Source organism: Epinephelus lanceolatus, chromosome 4 (assembly GCF_041903045.1).
Source record: "Epinephelus lanceolatus isolate andai-2023 chromosome 4, ASM4190304v1, whole genome shotgun sequence".
In the NCBI taxonomy this organism is placed as follows: domain Eukaryota; kingdom Metazoa; phylum Chordata; class Actinopteri; order Perciformes; family Serranidae; genus Epinephelus; species Epinephelus lanceolatus.
In genome coordinates, this window is record NC_135737.1 from 26,881,823 (window position 1) to 26,906,224 (window position 24,402).

Sequence of the window (24,402 nt, forward strand, 5' to 3'; positions counted from 1 at the left end):
AGCATAATGCGTGATTGACAGCTTGTGATGGATCACCTCCATCATAAGGATTTGAATTGATCTTTATTTAAAGTATGCTAATGCTCAGTGATCCCACACATTAGACAAACAGAAAAAAAAATCTGTTACACAAAACGACCAATGCACGGAAATATGAAACACAGCCAACACACACACACACACACACACATTCAATGTCAGAAGAACAATTTCTAAGAAATTTCACAGTGTGAGTATAAGGAGCAGTTCAGGTGCACAGGCAGAGTGCCAGCTCAACAGGACAGTTACACTTAGTTATTTTCTTTACAAATACATAAAGTCGTAATATGGTAAACAATAGCGAGCATTAAAGCCTGAGATGTGTCCCTGAGGAAAACAAAACACACCTCTACAATCAATAATCATTCATAAAGGGCATCATTCCCAGTGAAGATCACAGCAGAGTGGACTGTGTCATTGGCACAGAACACATGAGAAGGGCCAGCCATCTTTAAAGCTTGCTTAACATGTAGGTGAACATGAGTATACTGTATGACCGAGACACCAAGAGGCAGAAGAATAAAATCGAGAATGCAAGAATGAAGTTCAATACATCGATTGGAGTGTATCAATAATCAGGTTCAGGTAATACACATGACAGATGTGTGACAGAGGATGAATGTGGATGATGCAGACCGTCAAGACAGAAGTCCAAGTGTTCACAGTGTGAATTGTATCATGCTGCCCCTTTGCCAAGCAAGCAAACATTCATGCGCCTGTCTAAAGTATCATCTCATCAGTTCATCCTTCTATGTGTAAATCCATCTCTCTACTTCATAGTGCAGGGCTTTTTGGGGAAGGGAGGGTGGGCAGCAAAGGGACATCACGGCTTCTCTTGCTGTGGAAGGCAAAGGAGATGAGGAGGTGAAAACCTGTGGCCTAAATCTAAATATATCTTAAATATTTGCATGTCAAACACACCTTATTGCATTGTTTATTCAGTTTTTGTGCTGCATCCATTCTTACCTGCGTATTACTGTAGATCCAGGGCAGAACACTGCTGACTTTGGTGTAAATGCCAGGCTTATATTCTGCACCACAGCCTTCTCCCCAGCTGGTGATCCCCACCAGGTACCAAAGTTTCTCTCCCTTACACACCAGAGGTCCACCACTGTCACCCTGGAAAATATAGTTCATACAAGCAAGGTTGCTGAGTGCTGAAGGCACAATACATATTCATCTGTGAACCTGTCCCTTGATATGGACTGCTCACCTGACAGGAGTCTCTGCCTCCGCTCAGGTCCCCGGCACAGAGCATGTTCCGAGTCACGGAGCCTCTATACCCTTGGCGGCCGTTACATGTCTGTGTGCTAATGATGTCCACAGTCACTTCCATCAGATCATTGGAGACAGTGCCTGTATTGGAGAAAACAATATGCTCATTTATTCTTCTGACAAGGCTCTAAAATGTGTCATAAATAATGGCTGAATAATTGTAAAACTTTACATTGAACTTAAAGGTACACTATGCAGCTACTGTTTGTAAACAAGCTTGCCAGCAAAAGTGAAAGTAAAAGCCAAACCCAGATTCAATCTTTTCTCTATTTGCAGGTTTTTGGGGGGCATGGTGTCTCTTGAATGCCTGCTGATTATAGTCTGGCACCTGCTTGCTATCTATTTATAAGACACAACCTCACCTGAGTGCTGCCGGGAGACACACCCATAAACATCTTGTATTTAATAAGATGGAAAAGTATAATTCAAGAAGTAAAATTCATGGAGAAAGTGAGAAAGTGACAAACAAAATAAGGAATAGGGAAGATGTGTTTGAGAAAATGGGGCTTATAGAAGATGGGAGACTGTAACTATACAGCCATTGTGTTTAATGTATAAAAATATATTTTTATTCACTTAGTTTCCCTTTAACTCTGATCGGAAATTTTCTTTGTAATGAACTGTAAACTAAAAAGGAAATAAGCTGTATATATGAAAATGGGCTTGAAAAAATAAAGTATAAAAAGAATGAATAAATTAACGCCCTAAACACAGAAAATAAAATGATTATACACTTCTAGTAGCTCCTGAGTGATGACTGAGAGGGATAACTTCTGTGGGAGTCTATACATTGACCTTTAGGAAAATCCTGCACAGTGTACCTTTAAGAATAGGTTAAGTTGATTGATAAATATATGCGCTGCCATGGCAACAGCTATGCTCACCCCATCTCACACTGTCTATACTGAAACAAGTTATACACGCACATCCTTATCTGCAGAGAAAGACTCAGTTTTTGATTGTGCAGAAAAAATAAAATATGCATGTGAGCTCTGATGTGGTTTAACTTTACTTATTTATTTATTTATTTATCAATTTTTACTCGTCCTTACTCTGTATGCACCTTAACAATTTTTTCACAATTATTTGAGTACTCTGCATGGCCAGATACAACCATATATATTCCAGTTAATGTGTGAGAAAATGGACGCCACAGTCATGTGGTGGTTAGCACTGTTGTCGCACAGCAAGAGGGTTCCTGGTTTGATCCCAGGAGGGAGCCCTTCTATGCGGAGTCTGCATGTTCTCCTTGTCAGCATGGGTTTTCTCCGGGTACTCCGGCTTCCTCCCACAGTCCAAAGACATGCAGGTTAATTGGTGACTCTGAATTATCCGTAGGTGTGAATGTGAGTGTGAATGGTTGTCTGTCTCTATGTGTCAGCCCTGTGATAGTCTGGTGACCTGTCCAGGGTGTACCCTGCCTCTCACCCAATGTCAGCTGGGATAGGCTCCAGCCCCCCCGCGACCCTCAAGAGGATAACGATTACGAAAATGGATGGATGGATGGATGGATGGATGGATGTGAGAAAATGGCGGTTAAGTATCCCTGCACCCAAAACTAACCTCTCAAAACATACAGTTACGCACAGGGCTTCTGTAGAATTGAACAGGTTATCTAACAGTCGTAGAAAATCATGAAGGACCTACACTTTTTAAGAAATAAATGCAGTTGTACCTAAGGCAGACCACATGACTGAATACGCATGTCTCTTTCTGCTACAGCGGAAGCTAATGGGTAGCCGATAAAATAAACCACAACCCTTATTATATAATTTGTTACATCTCTAGTATGCTCAGTGGCTCCAAATCCAAGCTTACCTGATCCTGCTTCAGTGGTGCCAAAACCTGAGGTCCAGCACTGGGTGCCAGGGGGAAACTGCTGGTCAAAAGCTGGCAGACAAACTGGCTGGACTTTGTCTGGATAACACAAGAAGACATATTTGACTTTTGGAAACACACACACACACACACACACACACACACACACACACACACACTCACTCACAAACAGTGGGCTGGGCAAATCAGATTACCAGTATGACTGTGTATTCAGCACAGACTTTTAAAGCTCCAACTCAATAGGAGAAAAAGGGCAGTCACTGCCCTGAGTAGTGGTTTTACCCTATGACACAATGTTAGTTTTTGGTCTGTGTTTCATAAACAGAAACATTTTTATTTACATTATTCATTTGTGGCTTTTATTGCCTTGTTAAGGAGCAGCCAAAGAGTGATACGAAAAGGCGAGGGAGAAGGGATGACATGCAGCAAAGGAAACACACAGGCTCTTGAACCAGTCTGCAAAAGGACTCTTTTTCAAGCCATCCAGTCACCCACCAGCCCACACTACACACTGCATATGAACACATACTGTACTTCCTCTCAACATAAACAGCTCATTTTGCATTTCCTGATTCTTCTCTTGCTGCATGGAGGTCAGATTTCCACCATGAGAGCTAACAACGCGCAGATGTAAGGACCAAATTCTGACTGCAGCCTCAGGTATGAAAGTAGGATGATCATCAACATTATTTTAAGTGAAGATGTGACTGACCGTTGAAAACAACTGGAGATGTGAGTTTGAGCAGAGCAATATCAAAGTCATTAGTCCTGCTGTCGTAGTTGTTATTGAGTATGATCTTCTTAACCAGGTAGGGCTGAGGTAGGTTCTGAAGATTCACCGCTCCACCATACACTCTCCAACTCCCTGGCAAGAGACTTGAAGGTTTTTCTCTGCGACACAAGAAAGGACTATTTAGTGACAAGCAATGGGATCACATCAAATGGAATTGGTGCTTATATTTTCAGCATAGAAGACTTTAAAGTACAGAAAAAACATGAATCAGAAGCTGTGGAAAATACACCAAGGCAGTCAGTTACTTTGGGAAGCAGTGGGCAGCGGTCAGCACAAAATCAGGAGAGATCAGGACTCCTCCGCAGACGTGGGATCCTCTGTAGTGCAGTGACAACTGCCAAGGCCACTGACCTGTCTTGGCTATGCTGCCCCCGATGATGCGGGACGTAGACTGCTGCCGACCGCAGTCTAAGAACAGGAGACAACGTGTGATACAGTATAACAGGCAGGGAAGCAGTTGAAACATCCTTTACATAAGGCTGAAAGATGATTCAGTATTATGGTTTGGTGAGTTTCGATGAAACTGTGGTGATAGAATGCTGCCTTGTGTTCCTGTTTTACAAAAATAACAAAACAAGTTACTAGTTTCTTGCATACGCATGCAACGTGACACATGCTAACAGTTAAATACAGTTCATTGCACTGAGCATCAATGTGTTTTTAGTATTTATTTTACATATTTCAGCCTGTCAACAGGAAATAGATTATTATGCAAATATGTACAGTGCTGATATTTGCTGTCAAGGCTCTGACCTCATCACGCCCCACAAAGACACACCAAGCTCAAAGCAGCAGGGAGTAGGGAGTGATGGTGATAACTTTCCCCGTATGGAAAGGTAGACTCAGAGCCTACAGATGGATGCCGAGGTTTATGAAATATTTTAGTACATGAACCACACTAGTCGTGGAAACTGTCAGCGTAGTTTTCAGGTAAGCAAGATGCCAGTGAAAGAGTTGGGCTTAGATAAACATGACTGAAAGGGTGTGTTGGATGTTGCTGTGCCTGGCATATGCCATGTACTGCACAGTAAGTCTAGCAGCAGCTTGAGGGCTGGAATAGAAAGCCAGAACTAGCTTGCATGCTACATTTTATATTTGCCATATTGTGATACACAGTGTCTCATTGTTGTTTTCTCGTTGGTGAAATTCATCCTCGTCACCCCAGTTCTTGGGCTTCTGAGTTTAATTTAAACTGATTGTAGAAATTTTCAGAATGATCCAAAACATACTGCAGTAATGTCAGATGATATTGGTCAGATACTCATGTTTTCAAATGGCAGGATGTGCAGTCGTAGGTACTGTGTGTGTGAGACAGAGAGAGAGAAAGAGAGTGACGTGACACATGGCGTTAGGAACAGATGGAGGCTCCTTACCCACACACTGCAGGGAGACAGTCCTCTGGTCTGGACAGGATGAACTGTGTAATGCCACAATTAGAAAAACATGTCATGTTATCATGAGTACATGCAGTACACCAGTGTCCACTTTACTGCTGCTTTTTTAGAGAAAAAAACAAACAAACCTTATTTAATCATTATGTTGAGGGTTCTGGATAAAAACTGTCCCCAGATCAGGAACACAATTATCCTGTTTGCTCAAATATCTAAATCTCAATCACCTGAAATTAAGTTTTAAAAAAAAACTAAAACATTACGAAGCTGATTTCTTTTGAAAAGAAACCCAAAAAAAGTTACTAACCTTTACAAAGTAGCACAACACAACATGAAATCAAGGAAACTATAGATTTATATTGTATTAATATATGTCCTTCCATATAGAGTAGCACTATATACATTTCTAAATATGCTCTACCATATGTACTTCAGTTTCTAAATGTACTGGTAATGTCGGCCTTATTATTTGAATTACTGAAGGGATCCTATTAATTTTATTTAATCTTTCTTTAAATTACTTTTAAATTTTTTTGTCAATTTTTTTTCTTTTTTTTTGTGATCATATATTGTTATGCGACATTCTCATGTGTGTTATGTGTGTTACTTTCCTGTATTAAAGGTCTAGTGTGTAGGATATAGTGGCATCTAGTGGTAAAGTTGAAGAAGTGAAACTTCTTCCATGTGCCAAGCACGTAGGGGACCTACTATGGCTGAGGCAAAAATGTAAATGGCCCTATCGCAAGCCAGTGTTTGGTTTGTCCATTCTGAGCTACTGTAGAACACATGGCGGACTCCACCATCACATCCTCACTCCATCCTTGTCACAACCTGCGCTAACAAAATGTAGTTATAAATATACCATTTCTGCAAATAGATACCCCTAAAGCCTAAATAATCAAAAAAAAAAAAAAACATAAAAAGAAAAAAGAAAATAAGTGGAAGTAATATCTCTTGAACTGCTTTCATAAGTATTAAAATATTTCATGTGATGAAATGTGTTTTATAATAAAGGAATTTAAAGGATCATAGTTTAAACCTGAGCTGTATATGAAACAGGGACAAAAAAAAATGGATTGTTTACCTGACTTCCACCTGACCCTGGATAAGTGAAGATGAACTGCTGGTCACTGTTAAACCAGCTGACTGGGACGTGGGTGTAAATGATCCGGTGACATAGGACCTGGAGATGGAGAGAAAGGCAGTTCAGACAGCTGAAGAGATAAACTTGCACACACAGAGATCATTCTGTTGAAACAATGCCTGATTGAGTCTGGAAACTCATTCTGCTTCTGTCACTCTGAGACACCCAAGGGAGACCCTGTGGAGAATCAATTCAGCCCTAAACACCCAGCAGCAAGTGAAGACAAATCAGATGGATCTCAGGGGGTAAATTACAGGATGGAGCTATAAGTCCACATATTCACTAGCTACTGTTGAAATTGGATCTGGCAAAATGACTCGCTGAATCACTCCTTCATGAAGCCTTTGAATGATGATGCGGAACAGTGATAAATATTTTGATGCTGGAGTGCTGCTGATGCTGCTGAGGCTGCTGCTCCGATTTATTTCATGTGTGTTGTTTAGCACTCTTTAGCTTCAGGTTGGGCAATAATGACTGAGTTAAAGTGATGATCTTTACCCTCTGAATCCTAACTGAGCACAGGTCTTGTCAGCGTAGCTCCGGTCCCAGTTTTGGTGGCACACTGATAGGAAGCGGCCATTTTGAGATGTCTTGATCTGCAGGCCATTGTTCTTGTCAAACCTCACTGGGGGAAGACAAAAGAGGATGACTTAAATGGTGTCTCTTCAGTAGATTATGCTTAACACAGCATGACAGTAATGTGGAGTCTTTGGCCTGTGTACTGCTGCTGTTGCAACTACAAACAATTACAGTAAAAGCTCAAATTAAATATGAAATGACCTGACTTGACTTAGCAAGACTTGGCAAATGTAAGCATGCTGCTGTGTGCACTTTATTTCTTGTTTTTATACCACATTATATCTTAATATTACATCTCTAATGTAAATTATGTGTTGTCTACTGGAATGCACTTATACATAAAATTACTTTTTTTATCTGCTGTTAATATTGACACTTAAATACACAAGCCTGATGTATAAATCCTATGAGAACTCAACACAAGGATCCTTTACCCTGTTTTTATTTCGAGGCTATCCTTTTGGCTGTCAAGTGTCTGCCCATCCCTCCTCACCATCTGTCCTTGTGCGAGTCTGACTCTGGTAAAGTCTCCATGTGTGTTTGTGAGTGTGCTTGTGTGTGTGCATGGGCCTGCTCACCACAGGTTCTTTCGTCAGTGCCCAGTTGGCAGTCTCTTATGCCATCACATTGGACAGTAGTGTTGGGGCAGATATCAAGTTCTGACAAAGATGGAGTTTCATTGTCGGGCTCATCAGGCACATGGTAGATAAATGTCGTTGTTCCATACCTGGTGCCATAGCGAACTGTTGTTGGGGGAGTGATGAGTTTGGGTTAGTAGAAGTTGAGTATGCCATTATTGTTATGATTAATTAAAACTAAATCTGGCCATGAAATAAGAACAGCGAACTCACTTAATGGAACAACAATTTAAAAATGTTTCAACAGCCATAACTACTTTTAACTTATCCATACATCCCATAATGATCCTATTCCCATAAATGATTTCAACAATACAATTAGCTACAGCTTATAAATTTAGTTACAAACATTTGAAATACCGACAGAGCTCAATGGAAATGGGAAATAACAACAGCTTTATCTTATTATCTTACAAGGCAAACTTTATAAAAGGGCTATTAAATTAAAAAGTTAAGGGATGCTGGAGGAGGATACTTTTTTCAGAACATTTTAAAGGTCCAGCGTGCAGGATTTATATATTGGCAGAAATGGAATATAAAAAATAACTGTGTTTTCTTTAGTGTCTAATGACCTGAAAATAAGGATCATTGGGTTTTTGTTGCCTTAGAATAAGATGGCTATATCTACATAGCAAGCAGGTCCTTGTCCACGGAGTCCACCATGTTGCATCGCCATGTTTGTACAGTAGCCCAGAACGGACAAACCAATCACTGGCTCTGGATAGACCCATTTGCATTTCAGAATTTTTTGCATTTTCAAGTTGGCCACCATAATTATTCGCACTTCCTTTATGTACCAGCAATTACATCATCTTTAGTCCTACAGTCCCTTTCAAAAGGCTTAATACCAAAAACAAAAAATTAATGCAAAAAAAAATCTACTGTCAGCAGAGCTACATGAGCACAGAAAACATTTTGACTTGTATATTCTTTGCATGCTGTTACAATAGTCCTGAATAAATCAGAGCAACAAATAAATATTAATAATAATTTCCAGTGATCTGTATAAATAACCAGTATACCTCCAAGCCAGATGGCCAGTGCCAGCAGACCGAGCACCAGTAAGACTCCCCCTGACCCTCCGTAACACTGAGCATTATTCCTGCAGCATCTCTTCCTCCTACTGCTGGGGGCTGGACACAGAGAGTACACAAACACACACACATTAATAATCCTCAAGGGGACCCAGTCCCATTTGCTTTGCTCCTAATCCTGGATCCGTTGTGTTCTCAGGAAAATATGGAAGCTGCAGGTATCACTCACGTATGCCCGACCGTGTAACTTGGGGAACAACCACAGGTGGTGGATACTGGGGGATGTAATGTGGATGGACGGGGGGTGTCAGGCCTGGACCCACACCATATACCACCTCCTCATAGGACTTGAGGGGGGGCTGGGTGTGCACGTCAACAGAGTAGTAAGGAGGAGGGGGCTCGTTCTGTGAGGAGAAGAGAGGGAAAGTAAATAACTTGCGAGAGATCATGACATAGATGAATCTGTGATGCAGAGTCTTTGTGCCTTATTGTGTCAGTTATTACACTTGGAAACAACACCATGCTATATTTAGTGGGTATACTAATATCATTACATAGACAATAGATGGCAAATAATTACCGAGGCAAATCACTTGCATGTTTTTGGTTGCCAAGACTGAGCACGTAGCCCATTGTCCTCCATGCAGTCCTAACACTATTATCAATCTCTAAGTCCACACCTGGATAACAACCTTAAACACAAAGGCGCATGTGACGTATCCTGGCAACAGTGTCTAAAAAATCAGGTGGTAACAGTTCATTTCCTCATTTTTTGTTTATGCAACCTCCTCTGCCCTTTTCGACTCACAGTTCCCAGCTGCAATATCAAGCACTTTGGATAAAGGATTTAATCAGTATTTGAGTTTTGGGGATCGGTATTTAACATCTGTTCACAAATGAGAAGCGATAGGGGAGAAGAAAGGCACCCGAAACTGAGATTTTGTGACAACAGTGCTTTTATCCCCTTGGCTAAAGCTCCATCATGAGCTCACTGTGAATGACTCATGACTAAAACATTGGTAAGTCAGACTCAATCCCTGGTTTAACAATGGCCTCTAGGACTGCCAGTCTTAAAAAGGATTTATAGTTGTGCGGCAGACCACCGTAGCCTACACATGTCGCTACGCCGTTGTGAGCATTTATACTTGTGCGGTGGTGTGTCTGTGTCACTCTGCAGTTACACCGCCAAAACAGTAGTCGGTGGCGGAGGTTTCTGTGAAGTGCTGTCAAGTTTATTTGATTCAAAACACACCCAAAACACACATTAAACATGACTTAATAGAGACAATTTCAAACACAAGTACACAAATCAGCTTCACTGTAACTCGCAGCATTCACAGACAAAGCATTTGTCTTTATCTGGACACATTTTCCCCACAAACACAACATGCTACAGGTCTCTGTGTATCTCTGTCTTTCTTCTACAATGACTTGCAAAACTGTCTTTCAAAAGTTTATTCCGCATAGTATATTCCCCTCTGCCTCTTGGTTCAAACAATCTTCACTTCCTTCTTCCGTGAATATGAAAGAATAGAAAGGGTCAAAGAGAGATTAGGTAATGAAGAATTAGCTTCCAAAGGGGAGTATATCTATATTTCCAGGGTCCTATATTGCCAAGGTCCTAAGTCCCTAGGGTCCTGTGTTCCCAGAGTCCTTTGTTCCTTACTTCAGTATATTCTTTTAACACACTTTATGTGTTTGGGTCAAATTTGACCCATTTCAGGTTAATATATGTTATTATATAATCCAGTTAACCCTAACCAATGTCTTATTAAGTAAGTACAGTGTTGGGGAGCATCTTTGTCAGAGCTTGAGAACATAGCATCCTTTGTCATGTTCCCATTATACTGTAAGTCTAGGGAACTTAAGAATGCCCCCCTTCCGATGTGTTCCTGGGAAGTCTGGGAGTGCTTAGGGTTGTCAAAATCCACAATTCATCCAGTCCACAAAGGGCCTTAAGCGAACCTCCTGCAGACTTCCAGAGAGCCAGCTTGGGGTGCAGACTTTAGCAGACTTCACTGATTTAATAAATCACAATTCACTGCAATGTGACCATGATGTAGGCTAACCGGCTGCTGGCACTGGCTTCATATTTGTCTAACCCCAACCATAACCGTAACCCTAACCCAGTAGTACTGTTGCCCAAATCTAACTGCCAATCCTGTGTCAAGACACAATGCAAAAGGCTTATAATGATGTCAGGGGCTTCTGCCCAAGCGTCAAAATATGACAAGTGCATGCAGTGTATACACATGTACATGAATAACCCGTTTATGAGGCTTATCCCAGTTAAGGTCATACTCAGGATATGGTGTTACATGAGCACAGAGAAATCAGGTTATTCATATTCCCTGTATACCTGATAAATACTAGTATCCCTGTTACTGATAACTGCATTTTATTATCACAGAGGCAGTGATGGCAGGCAGTTTTGTAACTGTTAATCTGACATCTCACATCCTGTAACTGTTACACTTAAAATAATTTAACTGTGTCTTAAAATTAATCCACTTGGGCTTTTACCGGGCTTAGCACTATTAAATACCAACAGAGCGTTGCGGGCTTGGCTCCTCCACCTGATTGCCTCTCCACATCTATTACCACTGTTGTTATGATGGAGTTCACTGACTCTGGGTGTAGAGAAAATTTCCACTACAGACTTGAATAGGTTAGCATTTTGATTCCTTTTCCCACCCAAGCTACACACTATATTTATCTCTTTCATTACAGAAACACAAAACTCGCCGCCTCCATTGTTGTTAACATATAACCAAGGTAGCTCTTAATAACCGGGATAAGGTGTATACATGCCACAGTAGTTTCTTTTGGAGTACTTCACCTATTTGGGTTTCACATAAACAAGATAAGGTCTTATCCTGGTTTCTGTAAACAGGATATGGTGTTTACGTGCTCAAACACATAAATAAGCTGCTCCGTTAAGTAACAGGTTATCTATGTACATGCAGACACACTGATGTAGGCTGCATACAGTGCTGTGCTGTTTTGTGTTCTGTGGAATTTTGGGCGGACTTGGGCGGACTGACGCAGATATCAATGTTCCCAAATCCAGAATGCTATGTGACTCTACTCGTTTGAGCAGGATGAGGCCTGAACACCTGTTTGCAGTGTCACCCGTGTGTTACCGAAAGTGATACTAGTGGAGTCAATACCATCTCTTCTGCTATCCTCACAATTAAAAGGAGAAATAGAACAAGGTTATGCACAATGGGTTTGATTTTAGTTTTAGTGCTTATGGAGGAAGAGCTTTTCTTATGGGTATGAGTTAATAAATTCAGATGCTCCATGGCACAGCAGAAGGCTGACATGATCGCTATCTGTTACCATGTTTTGAATACAGTCAAATTAGTTATGATTTATGCAATGCTTAGCGGTAACCTGCCATGTAGTTGCCACCAACCAACAATACTTCACCATAGCTGTTGTAACCACTCTTTATTCATCACTGTGGTCACACCTAAATAAACAGGGCAAAAAAAAAAAAATCCTTTGTCGAAAAAAGAAAGGGATTAATGTATCGAGGTTGGCAATGGCTACAGATGGACGCGATACAAAAGGTGTTTCATAAGACCCTCTCTGCTGCATGCTGATCAAATTTCAACATATGCCTATAGGCAGCATACACCCCACTTAATTGAAAATGGCTTGGTTGACATAGATGGAGGAACAGGTTCATCATATTTCCCAGCAGAGTGCACTTGGGTCATCTTGCGTAGTTTGCCTATCGGCCACTATCATGGAAAAACACTGAAGAAGTTAAAAGATTAAGGGTTCACATGACATTTAAAAGGTCAAGATTGTACTGACAATAACTATGATAATATAAAGTTACAACGCTACCCGACATGAAACTGGAAACTAAAATGTCCCTTCATGTTTGTCTGTAGGGCCTTAAAGTTATTAAAGCAGAGACAGGTCAGGCCTCTGCATTTCTGAAAAACATTAGTGACACATCTGACACATTCCTCTTCTGGTAAACCATTAACAAAGTCAGTCCACTGAAATTTTGGATTTTAACCACGTACTTGTGGCAAAGTGGGTACATTATGTGCTCGTCACTAGTCAAGTGTATTTATATAACCCAATCATAGGTTTGTCTCAGAGCTCTTTATAATCTGTAAAACATACAACACTCTTTATCCTTAGACTCTAAATCTGAATAATGTACATGTTCTTGTTGCAATAGGTGCGGTTAGTACAGAAAACAAAAATGTAAAAAATGTGGAGGTACATCCAAAAAACAAGGGCTTTTTTTCTAGCCTTATCAAGAGTTGATGTTGTGGACTGCAAAAAGACAGAATTACAATATTAGTTAAATAATCTAAAGGGTCTAGAACAAAGTGTAAAGATGTTGCCCCAAAGTCACCGTTCTTAAGAGTTTGTTTAGGCAAAACACATATTCAAACTCCTGCCTGGCAGTTAAATTAACATAAATAAAACCTCTGTTGTCAACCTGTAACCTCCGCTATGAAAAGCACTCTTACGTAGGTCAAACAGGTTAACAGACAACTAAACACACTGAAACTCAAACAGAGCAAACAGAGAGGCAGATAGAGGAAAGCATTCAGAGTCACAGTGACAGGTGAGTGTTGATCAAGGAGGGAGTTTGGTCATTGATTACCAGAAGGTTGAAGTTGGAGGAAAGGACAGGAGACTCACTGTAGCAAGAAAAGGGAGTTTTAAGAGAAAGACAAAGGAAGAACTTACCGGGTCATGCTTTGCCATCGGACTCAGGTCAACAAATAGTGGAGAGTGAAGGTGAGAGCAGGTGGGTGGAGCTTTTTCACATCACTGACCAGTGGTTAGAGCATGACGGCGCCACATTTAACACCTCTATTTTCTTCTTCTTTGTCTCTTCTCTCCTTCCTGCTCTACTATGTGTTTCTCACTGACCTTCATCCAAGCAACAACAGGTAGGTCTGCCTTCCCACCTCTTGCGTGACACCTCCCACTTCTAGCATCCATCATTCTCTCAGTCTTTCATTCGTCTGCTCACAGGGACGGGTGTGCCCAGTGCACCAGTTTCCCACCTGCCAGACCGGTTTTGTTGTAGCCAGAGACTGTCAGTGCTTGTTTCACAGTACCAAACTCCACTGTGGCTCAAATGACACCAGCTGAGCTGTCACTGCCCCTGAACCAAAATGTCTTCCTCTTCACAGAGAGTGACAGGAACTTAAAAAAAAGCTGACACTGACTTGTTTTCAGATACAGTAAAATTCTACATAATTTCTAATGCAGGATGTCTTATCTGTGAATTTAACACTACAATATGCTCGTACACAGCATAATATAGGATCCAGACCTTGGGTGTGATTAGTTTGTCCAAATACCTTAGCCTGACCTCTGTAGCCAGCACAGGTGACACAGCCCAATCCCCACATGATGACACCCCTGTCCAAAAACAATAACAGTGTGACATCACCTTCACATTCTCTACAAAGAAATGCTGGAGAAAAAATAGCCTTCTCATTGAATCACAGAAATGAAGCAACTGATTAATATGTGTGTTGTGAATGTGACACACAGGTGTGTGCTGCTGTTTGAGTGTTTTCATTAAAGGTACACTAGGCAGGATTGTCAGTTACTGTTGTAAAGATGCTTACCAGAGATAAAGTACAAACCAACCCCAGATTCACTCTTGATTGCATTTTGCCTCATTGTATTTGCTTTTTTTGTGTATGTGTGTGTGTGTCTCTTGGGAGCTTGCTGCTAACTTTTTATAGGGCCCTGACCTCACCTGAGTGCTGTGGGGGCACAGGCCCATAAACCAACACATTCTCCCTCTGACCTCGTCACATATCAACGTTTGGTCTTGGACTTTCCACGTCTAGATTTTACGTGAAAGGTACCCTGGTTGCATTTGACTTTCTGGGACACCATTTCAAGTTCTGCCTGTTACATGCATTGTCCTCTTTAAAAATACACTTAAATTTTCACAGGAAATTTACAGTTTACATACAGTCTCTTTCAAAATAAATGCACTACATTGGTAAAACACCGCAAATTGATTTTTTTTTTGCCTTCAACAACTAACACGTGGTTGGGTTTGGGCAAAAAACACAACCCACATGGTTAGGTTTAGGAAAAAAGAACAGGGTTTGGCTTTATAATCTTACGGGACATGAACACTGCTCTCCTGGGTCAAAGTCCATGTTTGTTGGACCCATCAACCACCCTCCTGCCCACCCTACTCGGACTTTCATTCCCTTAACTTTCGTTCATATCCCACAGCATTTCCCCCTACGCTGCTGAGGGCCATTATAATTATAACTGTGTATCATGCCACCATTAAAGGATAGCTTTTTCGTTAGTGTTTGACACCGCAAGTCACTGCCCATGAGCCGGATTTCGATGACTATGGAGTGAGACTGGGTTGCATAAACGGGCACAGATATTTAAAAGAAAATACAGGCAGAGGGCAGAGTCTCTACACTTCTAGTGATGATTATGAGTCTTTACATTGTTTTTTAGGAAAATCCTCCAGAGTATATAACAATATACTTTTTCAAGTGTTCTCAATTTTCCACTCACTTTCAAAATGATCACTAGTTCCTCTCTCAGTCACTCATGGTTCTCCAGTTTCTGTCACTTGAGACTCTTCACATCTATTACCACTTTTGTTTTCTGTCCCCTGCCTATTTGCATAATGTCTGGTTGACCAGTACTTAGTCAGGGTCTGGAGATCCAGCAAGACTGATCCTGTGTCCCCCTTAGTAGGCATCCCACTGCTTACAGTTGTTTTGCGTATCACTGTATGCTTTTCCTACATCCTTGTCAGGACTTATCAGGAACAATCTAGCTTGTGGATGCTGTGTGACAAGGGAGACCTCTGCCTCTGCTGACTTGGTGCTGCACTATATGAATATATATATAGGACACTGTGGGGGCCTTGAGGTCTAGGATGCACACCTCATAACCAAAATGTCCCAGTTCTGAACCCTAGGTGAGGACCTATGTGGTATGTCACCCTCCACTCCATCTCAGCATGGTTTGCTCTTTGTCACAACTTTGTGCTATTGCACAAATAAATTATAAATATGTATGTTCAACAGACAGAGCACATCATGAGTGCTGATGTCAAGAGCTGGATAGCCACACATTTGATCTTTAGACAAACTCTCAAAGTCTTTGTGTGGGTCTAAATGTATTATATACTGAATTTATGAGAAGCACCGCAAGACATTCAATGTAAAGATGTGTTTGCCTTGTAACACTAGAGGGTGGTATGATATACAGTCTTCTCTTGTGTGCTTGAGGACAGTGGACACTCCTCACATAACACATGACTCGTGAGAAAAGTCCCCCCCTTTGAACAACAGCAGCTGACATTTAGGTGGTGTCCCACAGCTCAGATTTACTCAGCAGTTCTCTGTCCATCAGCAAGAAAGAAACCAAAAGGCAACACCAGCAAACAAGTTATTTTTTTTCTCCTTTAACAGGAACTAAAACTTAAAAAGTCACGTGTGAAATGAAGGTATGAAACAGAGAGGGAAACTGGTGACAAATTTGGTTATAATTAAGAGAAAGGCACTTTCTCAGAATTGAAAGTATATTTCTAAAAGTACTGACTAATTAATAAGTGTTAAAACAAATGATGACTTCTCTTCCTGAACATATTGATGCATTTCTCTTTAGTGCAGTAATACTGGCATTGAGGGCTGCACTATGTGTATACAGGAACAACATATCACTGCAGTTTCAACGGGCCTAATCATGAGCAAACAGCAAGAGTTTGCTCTTTTCCTGATGAGACAATTGTCCCGTGAAGGACGTAAACATTGTATTTAGTTTCCAAACAAGGTCATGAGAAAAAATGGGGTAAAGGCTGGCACTGTTGTCGTGTAAACAGAAAGACAAGTGAGGTAGTGTAGTTGATTCAGAGGTAAATGTCCCCTCAGTTTTAGGACAATCTGGTGTTATAAATTTATCAGATGCAGGAGGAAAATCCAGATATATAAGCCTCATTTAAAGCTTTGCACATTAATGTCTGTGATATATAGTGGAAGTACTGACAGTCAGTGTGTGAAGGTGCATTTCTCAGGGTATAGTTCATGGTTCAGTGTTTGTTAAAGAGATATTTTGCCAATTTTTGCCAACATTTCAACTGTTGCTTTAACTACAGATTATACATCCTAATTTTTAATGCCCCCTTCCCCAAACAAAAAAGAGTATAGAAGCAGATCGAAAGAGAGAACCACCTCTGTCTCATTCTCTTTCTCAAACTCAAATCAAGCTCTAAAACTAAGCAGTGATGATCAAATATATACCAATATTCTGTAACTGTATTGCCTAAATCTTTCCTAAAATGTCTTCAGAAACTCACTTTAGTGCACTGTTTGGCTGTAATATGAGAACTTATGAATGGGAAGTGGGCTCTGTACTGTTTCCTGTATTGTAAAAACGGCATTGACTATTTCTTTATTAGCTTACCTGTAATTAAAAATTGTTGCATAAAGCCCAGATCAGACCAAATATTTGCGACAAGACGAGTTGAAACAGGCAACTACTTGCAATGCGCTGTTCTGCAATGCTCTTAAAACCTGCTGGCTCACACCAATGCAACTACATGAGACAGTGTGTAATGTCTATGCAACAACTCTCTGTACATCCATCCCGATTTACAGCTTTTTAGGCTTATTTTGTGGCTGAATATAATTAGTAGCTTCTTAAAATATGAGTGAGGATAGCTTAAAGTTATCTGAGGATAGATAACTTTTCTCTGCAACTTTTCTCTAAAATGGTTTCATCTCATCGCAAATCTCTGGTCTGAACTAGGTTTAAGAGGTTCCTCAGCCAGCTGCCTTATTGTTTCCTGTGGAAAAATGGACATGTTCGTATCATGTCACCCACTAGCAGGAGCGTTTATTGGTCTGGTGCGGTGTACTGTTCTACTTCTTGAGCATAAGCAAACGCCACAGCCACTTTTCTCTGTTGTCTCTGGTCATGTCAAACTAATTTCATTAGTACGCTTATTTGTATCTTTTTTAAAGCATAGATAGTTCTATGAAAAGACCATCCTCCCAGTGGAGACACACACTTTTTTAACTGGTGACAAGTAGGATAAAATGTTTGAGTGATTTGCCAATTACCAGCTAACAGATAAAGACAACTCATATTGCACATATCCACCCACAATAACTGTGACGTCATACATTTCCTTTTAAAACCTGACAAAAGGCTGGGCCAATGGGTTTGAGCGTGAGATGAGGTGAGGAGATATGGTCCATGTGGTTTGTTGCAACTGTTGACAGAAATACAGACATCCCACCCATGCTGTTGAAAAGGTCCTCGCTCTATTAATGTCACTGTAGATAACATAGGTTCATAACTAACACAAAAGATATTTCTAGACACTTCATAAAAGCAACATCTTTATTCCATCCTCATAACCGTAGGCTAGACTAGACTCATAAACAGTTATGATAGAATTAAATGTTAATGATAAACTTATGTCTACAACAAATCGAGCAATGGTTTACCTGTTATGCCTTTTATTCATGTTAACTATTTTCATTAAAACTACCCCCAAATTAATGTGTATTTTTAGTCCATATCCTTCTCACAGTCATCTCTACCACTGCTCCATGCAAAAACCACTTGCAGCAAGGCAGCCAACCACAACTGAGGTTTTAACAGTCACAGGAAAAGCTTCAAAGTCACGGGCTGTGGTCAAACGGGCACGTGCACAAAAACTAAACCAAGGCAAATAAAGACAAAATGCCTGCCACTGATTTGAATTATGTATCTTCATTGTGGATACCAAGAAAATACTAAAAAAAAAAAAAAAAAAATTCTTTAACAGTACAAAAAGTGCCTCTCAGATCAAACTACTGCGAACAATTATTAAACATGGAAGGGGAATCCCTGAATGCTTCCTTCTCTTGCCTCTAAGCTATGTACTGTCCCTTTTTTTTGTCAGCCCTTTATAGCGCTGTACACTTTGAACCTGCTGAGAGGTGGAAAAGGGGAAAAGAAAAAGCTAAAGAGGAAGGAAAACACACGGTGGGAGAGGTTAGAGAGATGAAACCAGCAGCAGCGTCACTGACATAGTCACAACAGGAAGTGCATCATCTGAGAGGGAGGGGACTTAAGCAAGAGAGGAAGATATTTGGGGAGAACTATGTAAATACTTAGGCAAAAAGCTTCTTATTTCCTCAACGGATGAACAGACAGCACATCAGCAAGAGACGAGACGCTTCTCCTCTGTTGACATTTATCAATACTTTTATTTTAATTTGTTATACAGACAGGTTGTGGAGGGAAGATGTTTGTACAGGCAGATTTGTATCACTGGTGATTGGAATAAGGGATTTTTTTTGGCAGCTACTGTGTGGATTATGACAAAGTTTTAATATCTCTGTGGACACCAGACATGGATATGGGCAATAAGACACCGGTTCTTGTCTTCCTGATGATTTACATAAACTGTCTGTCAGGTAATAAACAACTTTTACTTATTTTATCTGTTTTATTTAATCTTGTTTTGTAATTTTTCCTGACAATGACATGTGTTCATCATTACAGTAGTGTTACTGTCTTGTGAAATACTGTACTGTGTACTGTGTTTATCTGTTATGATGAAATGTACTTCGTAAGCCTACGTTTGTAATAAGGTTTCCATGAAGGCATCATGGGGAAAAACAACATTTTATAGAACCATCCATTACAAATATTCCTGTTCCATTCAGGTTCATGATTCGTATACTTAAAGTGGAAATGGGTAAACCTCTGTGCTCTTTACAAAAACCCCAACAGGGTGATTATCATAAGAGATCCCATAAGTGATTTTTAAGGTTGTCTTTTCGGCAGCCAGACTTCCTTTTCTTGTCCTGACCGCATCCTTTAAGCTAAAGATAACATTTCAGCATTTGCCTAGCATGTGTGGTTAAGGTTTATAATTTTAGTCTGAAATCAAATAGCGTGTTTCCTCTCTTGGCCATATAATATAAATATATATACAAATTTGTATTTTATTTGGAGAAATTGAAATGATCTTGTAATGATGAGCACTGATTGTACATTATAATTCAATTATTTTTTCCTTTGGCAGGACTGCGTGTCCCTCGGCCTGACAACCTGGAAGTGAATATTGTGGATGGTGAGGTGATAGCATTTTGGAAAGATCCTGTGGACGCCCCCTTGAACCATCTGTACAATGTACAAATAGCAAAGTATGTTTAACCTTTACGTCAGAGTTACAGTGTCCTTTCAACAAACCTCCCATTATTTTAAAATTCCCAGCATTCTCTATTTTTTGCCTCTACCTCGAACGTGCTTACATTTGTTTTCCTTGCTGTGTATTATTTACCAGGGACTTTTATTGAAATGTTATGTTTAATTTAACCATTTGTTATTCACATATTCATTAATCATATTATGTTTTCTGTCTTCAGGTACAGTAGTGTTGAATGGACCACAGTGAAAAGCTGCACAGGGATCAGCAGGACCTACTGTGACCTCAGCAGCCTTATACATGATTATATCATTCCCCACAAGGTCAGAGTTCAGCTGGTTGCAGGACAAAACGTGTCTGCGTGGGCACTCAAAAAGAAATTTCTCCCGAATAGAAGTAAGGATCGCTGTCAGTTTCAGTTAAAATATGATATTTTCTCTGGTTAGGTCATTTAGGCACACTACTGGTTGTTTACTTACCTCTCTTTGTGTCTGTAGGTCAATTGCTACCTCCATCCTTCACTTTGTGGGCTACTTCCAGCTCTCTGACGGTTTATATTCACCGAAAACCCATCCTGGAAAAAATCTTTCTTTTTGGGCTCACCTACACCATCTACCTGGAGGAGAGAGGAGAAAATGAAAAGGTACAGTATGTGAAATAATGTAAGACAGCACCTCTTTCCACCAACCCCATCACTAAAAATTCAAAACACAAGATCGGAGCAAAATTGATAGGTAGGTCTGTTAAAACACAGACAAACAGCTAATTCTAATTTGTCCATATTTTGTGATTACATTAATTGTTTGTTAATTAAACGGTGCTACAAAAAATGGCGACATTTTCAATTATGTTCAGTTGAGAAACAGACAAAATCATTTTCCGCCTAAATTAACATCTGAATTGTACTCGTCCCAGGCTATATTGTACAATGCGGTCTTGTGTTGACCTGCGTGGCACTCTTATTTTCACCCCACAGAATACAACAGCATACCTGACAGATGACATTGGGAGGACCAAGTATTTCAGTTCTCTCCGCTGGGGGACCGAGTACTGTGTCAGCATCAAAGTAGAAGGCAATGGAGCTCCGTCAATCAGCAGTGTTTCCCCCAAACAGTGTCTGCTGCTACCAGAGCAAGGTAAGAAAAACATTATAATGGTTACACCCAGCTAAGAGACAGGAGCTCTGAACAACAAAGCTACAATTCAGGATAGTTTAGTTGATTTATTTGCCTGAATACGCCCTATTTCACGAAAAGAAATAGAACAAAATCAACTAACTTTGTATTTTTGTTGTCAGTAAAATTAGCCTAAACACGATACAATTGCTGCTGCTAACGGGCATGGCACTCAACTGCCACAAAAAAAGAAAACAATGCTAAATTCAAGTACTTTGCTGATTAAACGGTCATCCATATAGGAATAGTTTGACATTTTTGGAAATATAAGTATTAACTTTCCTGATTAGAGTTAGATAAGGAGATTGATACCCCTCTGTACGTTAAGTACAAGGTTTTGGCCAAGCCCCCAGGTACAGTGCCAATTTTACATAGTGGCCAAATATGGAATTACAATATGCAAGTTCATCACATGATGCCATGGGGCCCAAAAAAAACTTTTCCTATACTTACATTACACGAATTCATACATGAATCATTTCACTATCAAGTTTTTATCCATTCGGTCCAATAGCATTTTAAGTATAAAAGAACTGCACAATTAAATCAATTTTATCCAGAGGGCTAAATCCGAAGTTAGCTGCTCGGCTGCCGCAAGTCTTTAGTGTGCTTCGTGTATGGGCCCAACGATGCAGTAGATCTGGGTTATTTCATACCGCGAAAATCAAGTTCCCTTACTGCATGCACCACTGAGCAGTTTTAATAGGAATGAACAGGGCCCCATCTCTGATGCTGTGGTTCTCTTTAGACTTTCACGTTTACAGCCAGCAGCTGCTTAGCCTAGCTTAGTATGAAAACTGGAAATGGGGAAACAGCTAGCCTGTTCTGTGCAAATGGAAACACCTCTAAAGTTCACTAATTAGCATGTTGCATCACCTTTGTTGAATCCAGCACTTAATTCCCCGTAAACCTGCAATGTTTCCCTTTTTTCAATCTTTGTGCTAAGCGAAGCTAAATGGTTGCTAATGGTAGCTTAATATTTACTCTTCCTGGCGAGAAATTGGGGAAGCTTATTTTCCCAAAAAGTAAAACTAATCCCATAGGCCTACATTTAAAGATGGTGAGAAGGGAATGTTTTATTGCAATAAGATACATGCTGGGATCTACACTCCCACTCCTATTGAACTCCTACATGTTTTTCTTCCTTCCAGAGTGGTTCATAATTGCTGTGTCATCCTTGTCTCTCCTGGCTGTGCTGGCCATCCTTGCTGTCATGGCAGCCATCCTCCTGTGTTACCTAAGACGTCCTGAGAAAACTCCTGTTGCACTGGTAAGCACATTAAATGACAGAATACTTGGATGAAATATAGTTATACCACTTTGTGCTATCAACTATGTGGAATCTAGAAACAAACAATGGTTTTACTTCCGTCTCATTTCATCATATCAGCCTTGTTGAGATAGCTCAGTAGGTCATGACTGACTTTGTTCCTACACATGACATCACAAAACGATGACAACCTCTGTCTTCTTTCTCGTCATCTCAGAAATCCCCTGTCAGTGGCTGGCTCCCACTCTCCATCGGAGAGGGGACTGCGGAGGTTGTTACAGACAAAGGATGGTTCCTGTCCAGTAATAGAACAGAAGTGAAAAACTGCATCAAAGACCCAGTGACACATGTTGCAGAGGAAGATGGAGAGGACAGGAGGACCAGCATGGACAGCGGGGTTGACATGGAGTCCAACCCTGCTACAAGCAGCCGAGGAAGTCCTCCAACGAGACAAGAGGACAGTGGCTGTGGGAGCCTGGGAGGACCAGAGAGCTCCACTAGTAGTCAGACAGTTTACCCCCTGCAGGACAGGAGAACTGATACCGACATAGCCAAGAGGGACGATAGTGGCTGCCAGCTTGATTCTTCTTCTGTGAATCTGGATGTGCAGGATAGTGGATCTCTAAAGGTTTCTGGGGGAAGTTATCGAAGCCAGAACCCCTCCGTTGGGCAGATTCATATCTGTGACGACGAGGACATGTTTAAACAAATGCTTCCTGAATTAGTTTTGGCCGAAGTGGTCACAGGTTACAGGGCTGGACCTCAATCATGTATCTGCTCAGGAGCAGGCCAGTGCACCTGGTGCCACAAACAAGCCCATTATGGAACTGAAGTTATAAAACAATACAGAGCTATGTGTTTTAATAATGGACCAATGAGCAGCAAATGTGATTTTGTGGACTCTTACAAAGGGGGGCATGCATTTTTAAGTTATCCTCAAAAGACACAAATAGACACTGTCATGGTGGATGACACGGACACAACTTTTATACAACTGGGGGAGACGTTCCCTCTGCTAACAGCTTTATCACCGCTGCCCCTAGTGGAGGAAAGACAAGACTTAAATATGAACAATGTGTCCCTTTCTCTTTGTGACGTAGAGCTTACGGCTGAGTGATACACTGTGGAAAGCAACGCTATTTATAAAATCATGCTGACATAACCTGTCTGAGAGCTACACTGTAGCGATATGCTTCCATTTTTCTGCATGACACACTTTTTGAGTCATGCAGTAGAAGCAGTAATTAGTATTTGGGGGGAGAGGAATCCCTCCAGGATTGAAGGTGTGATGGAAAGAGGGCAAAACTATGAGGAGAAAACAGTGCAAGAGCAGGCTGTTATTGACTGTAGGAAGGAAATAGAGGTTAGGCCACACAGCTGCTGGGTGATAGCCGTCGGCTGGAGCTACAGGGGCTTCTTAAGACTGACAACAGAAGACCTTTTTCGTCCCACTGGGTGTATTTTACAACTGACTAAAATGCTGCATGCCGGAAATGAAACTGGTGTGGGCAGCAATGCAGAGAAACAGTTTGACAGTTGCGTACTTTTGGGCATTTTATGATTCCCTGCCTGTCACTCTGCTAATCATGAAACCCTATATTGGTAACCAATGGTGAAGTTTCTGAGAAGTTTTTCTTACCACTATTTAAATATCAGACAAAATACTTGTGAAGCACTTAAGAGCGATAACGAGATGTGTCAAACAAGGGAGCAAATGCCTCATTTTTAATGTGTGTTTGATATTTTAAAACTCCAGGCCTGTCTTTAAGCTACCTCTCCATTTTAAATTATTTATTAAATATGACTTGGTTTTTTTTTGCATCACTTTGAATACTATATGTGCCTCTGCTTTTTTTTACATGTCATTAAAAGATTCTGTCTTCCTAGAATGTCCTCTAAATTTCATACATTCACAAACAAAAAACCCCGAGCAAATGACATGATGTTGATTTTAGAAACCGTGAATCACAGAAACACAAGGAAAACCCTGAAACAACATGGTGATTCTAACTGGAAAACAAAGATTACAAATCG

General features: G+C 40.6%; 2 protein-coding genes across 3 annotated transcripts; one reads left to right on the top strand and one right to left on the bottom strand.

Moving 5' to 3' along the window:
• Positions 1 to 44: 44 nt before the first annotated feature.
• tmprss13a (transmembrane serine protease 13a) lies at positions 45 to 20,542 on the bottom strand. Of its 2 annotated transcripts, none has more exons than XM_078167095.1 (13): positions 20,403 to 20,542; positions 8,962 to 9,136; positions 8,721 to 8,831; positions 7,639 to 7,803; positions 6,980 to 7,106; positions 6,422 to 6,520; positions 5,320 to 5,363; positions 4,192 to 4,354; positions 3,866 to 4,044; positions 3,133 to 3,231; positions 1,253 to 1,395; positions 1,006 to 1,158; positions 45 to 877 (listed from the first exon to the last, which is right to left on the bottom strand). In XM_078167095.1, the coding sequence occupies exons 1-13, from the start codon at positions 20,436 to 20,438 to the stop codon at positions 863 to 865; spliced, it is 1,509 nt and encodes a 502-aa protein (XP_078023221.1). In that variant the 5' UTR covers positions 20,439 to 20,542; the 3' UTR covers positions 45 to 862. The 2 variants fall into 2 exon arrangements, with proteins under 2 accessions (XP_078023221.1, XP_033486237.1); XM_033630346.2 differs by lacking the exon at positions 20,403 to 20,542 and adding an exon at positions 13,458 to 13,856.
• On the top strand, positions 18,712 to 24,254 carry il10ra (interleukin 10 receptor, alpha). Its single transcript, XM_033630829.2, has 7 exons — positions 18,712 to 19,186; positions 19,801 to 19,921; positions 20,144 to 20,319; positions 20,421 to 20,566; positions 20,900 to 21,059; positions 22,250 to 22,368; positions 22,586 to 24,254. Exons 1-7 carry the CDS (start codon positions 19,123 to 19,125, stop codon positions 23,483 to 23,485), a joined length of 1,686 nt encoding a protein of 561 aa, XP_033486720.1. The 5' UTR covers positions 18,712 to 19,122; the 3' UTR covers positions 23,486 to 24,254.
• The last annotated feature ends 148 nt before the right edge of the window (positions 24,255 to 24,402 follow it).

Excerpts from the sequence above, each read along its gene's own strand:
- il10ra (XM_033630829.2), top strand. The coding sequence starts at position 19,123 with ATGGATATGGGCAATAAGACACCGGTTCTTGTCTTCCTGATGATTTAC. Across the intron at positions 20,320-20,420 it reads GAAATTTCTCCCGAATAGAA|GTCAATTGCTACCTCCATCC; the intron begins GTAAGGATCGCT and ends TTGTGTCTGTAG. Across the intron at positions 22,369-22,585 it reads AGAAAACTCCTGTTGCACTG|AAATCCCCTGTCAGTGGCTG; the intron begins GTAAGCACATTA and ends TCGTCATCTCAG.
- tmprss13a (XM_078167095.1), bottom strand. The coding sequence starts at position 20,438 with ATGGAGGTAGCAATTGACCTACAGACACAAAGAGAG. Across the intron at positions 8,832-8,961 it reads AGTTACACGGTCGGGCATAC|CCCCCAGCAGTAGGAGGAAG; the intron begins GTGAGTGATACC and ends CTCTGTGTCCAG. Across the intron at positions 4,045-4,191 it reads GCTGCCCACTGCTTCCCAAA|AGAAAAACCTTCAAGTCTCT; the intron begins GTAACTGACTGC and ends CTTGTGTCGCAG.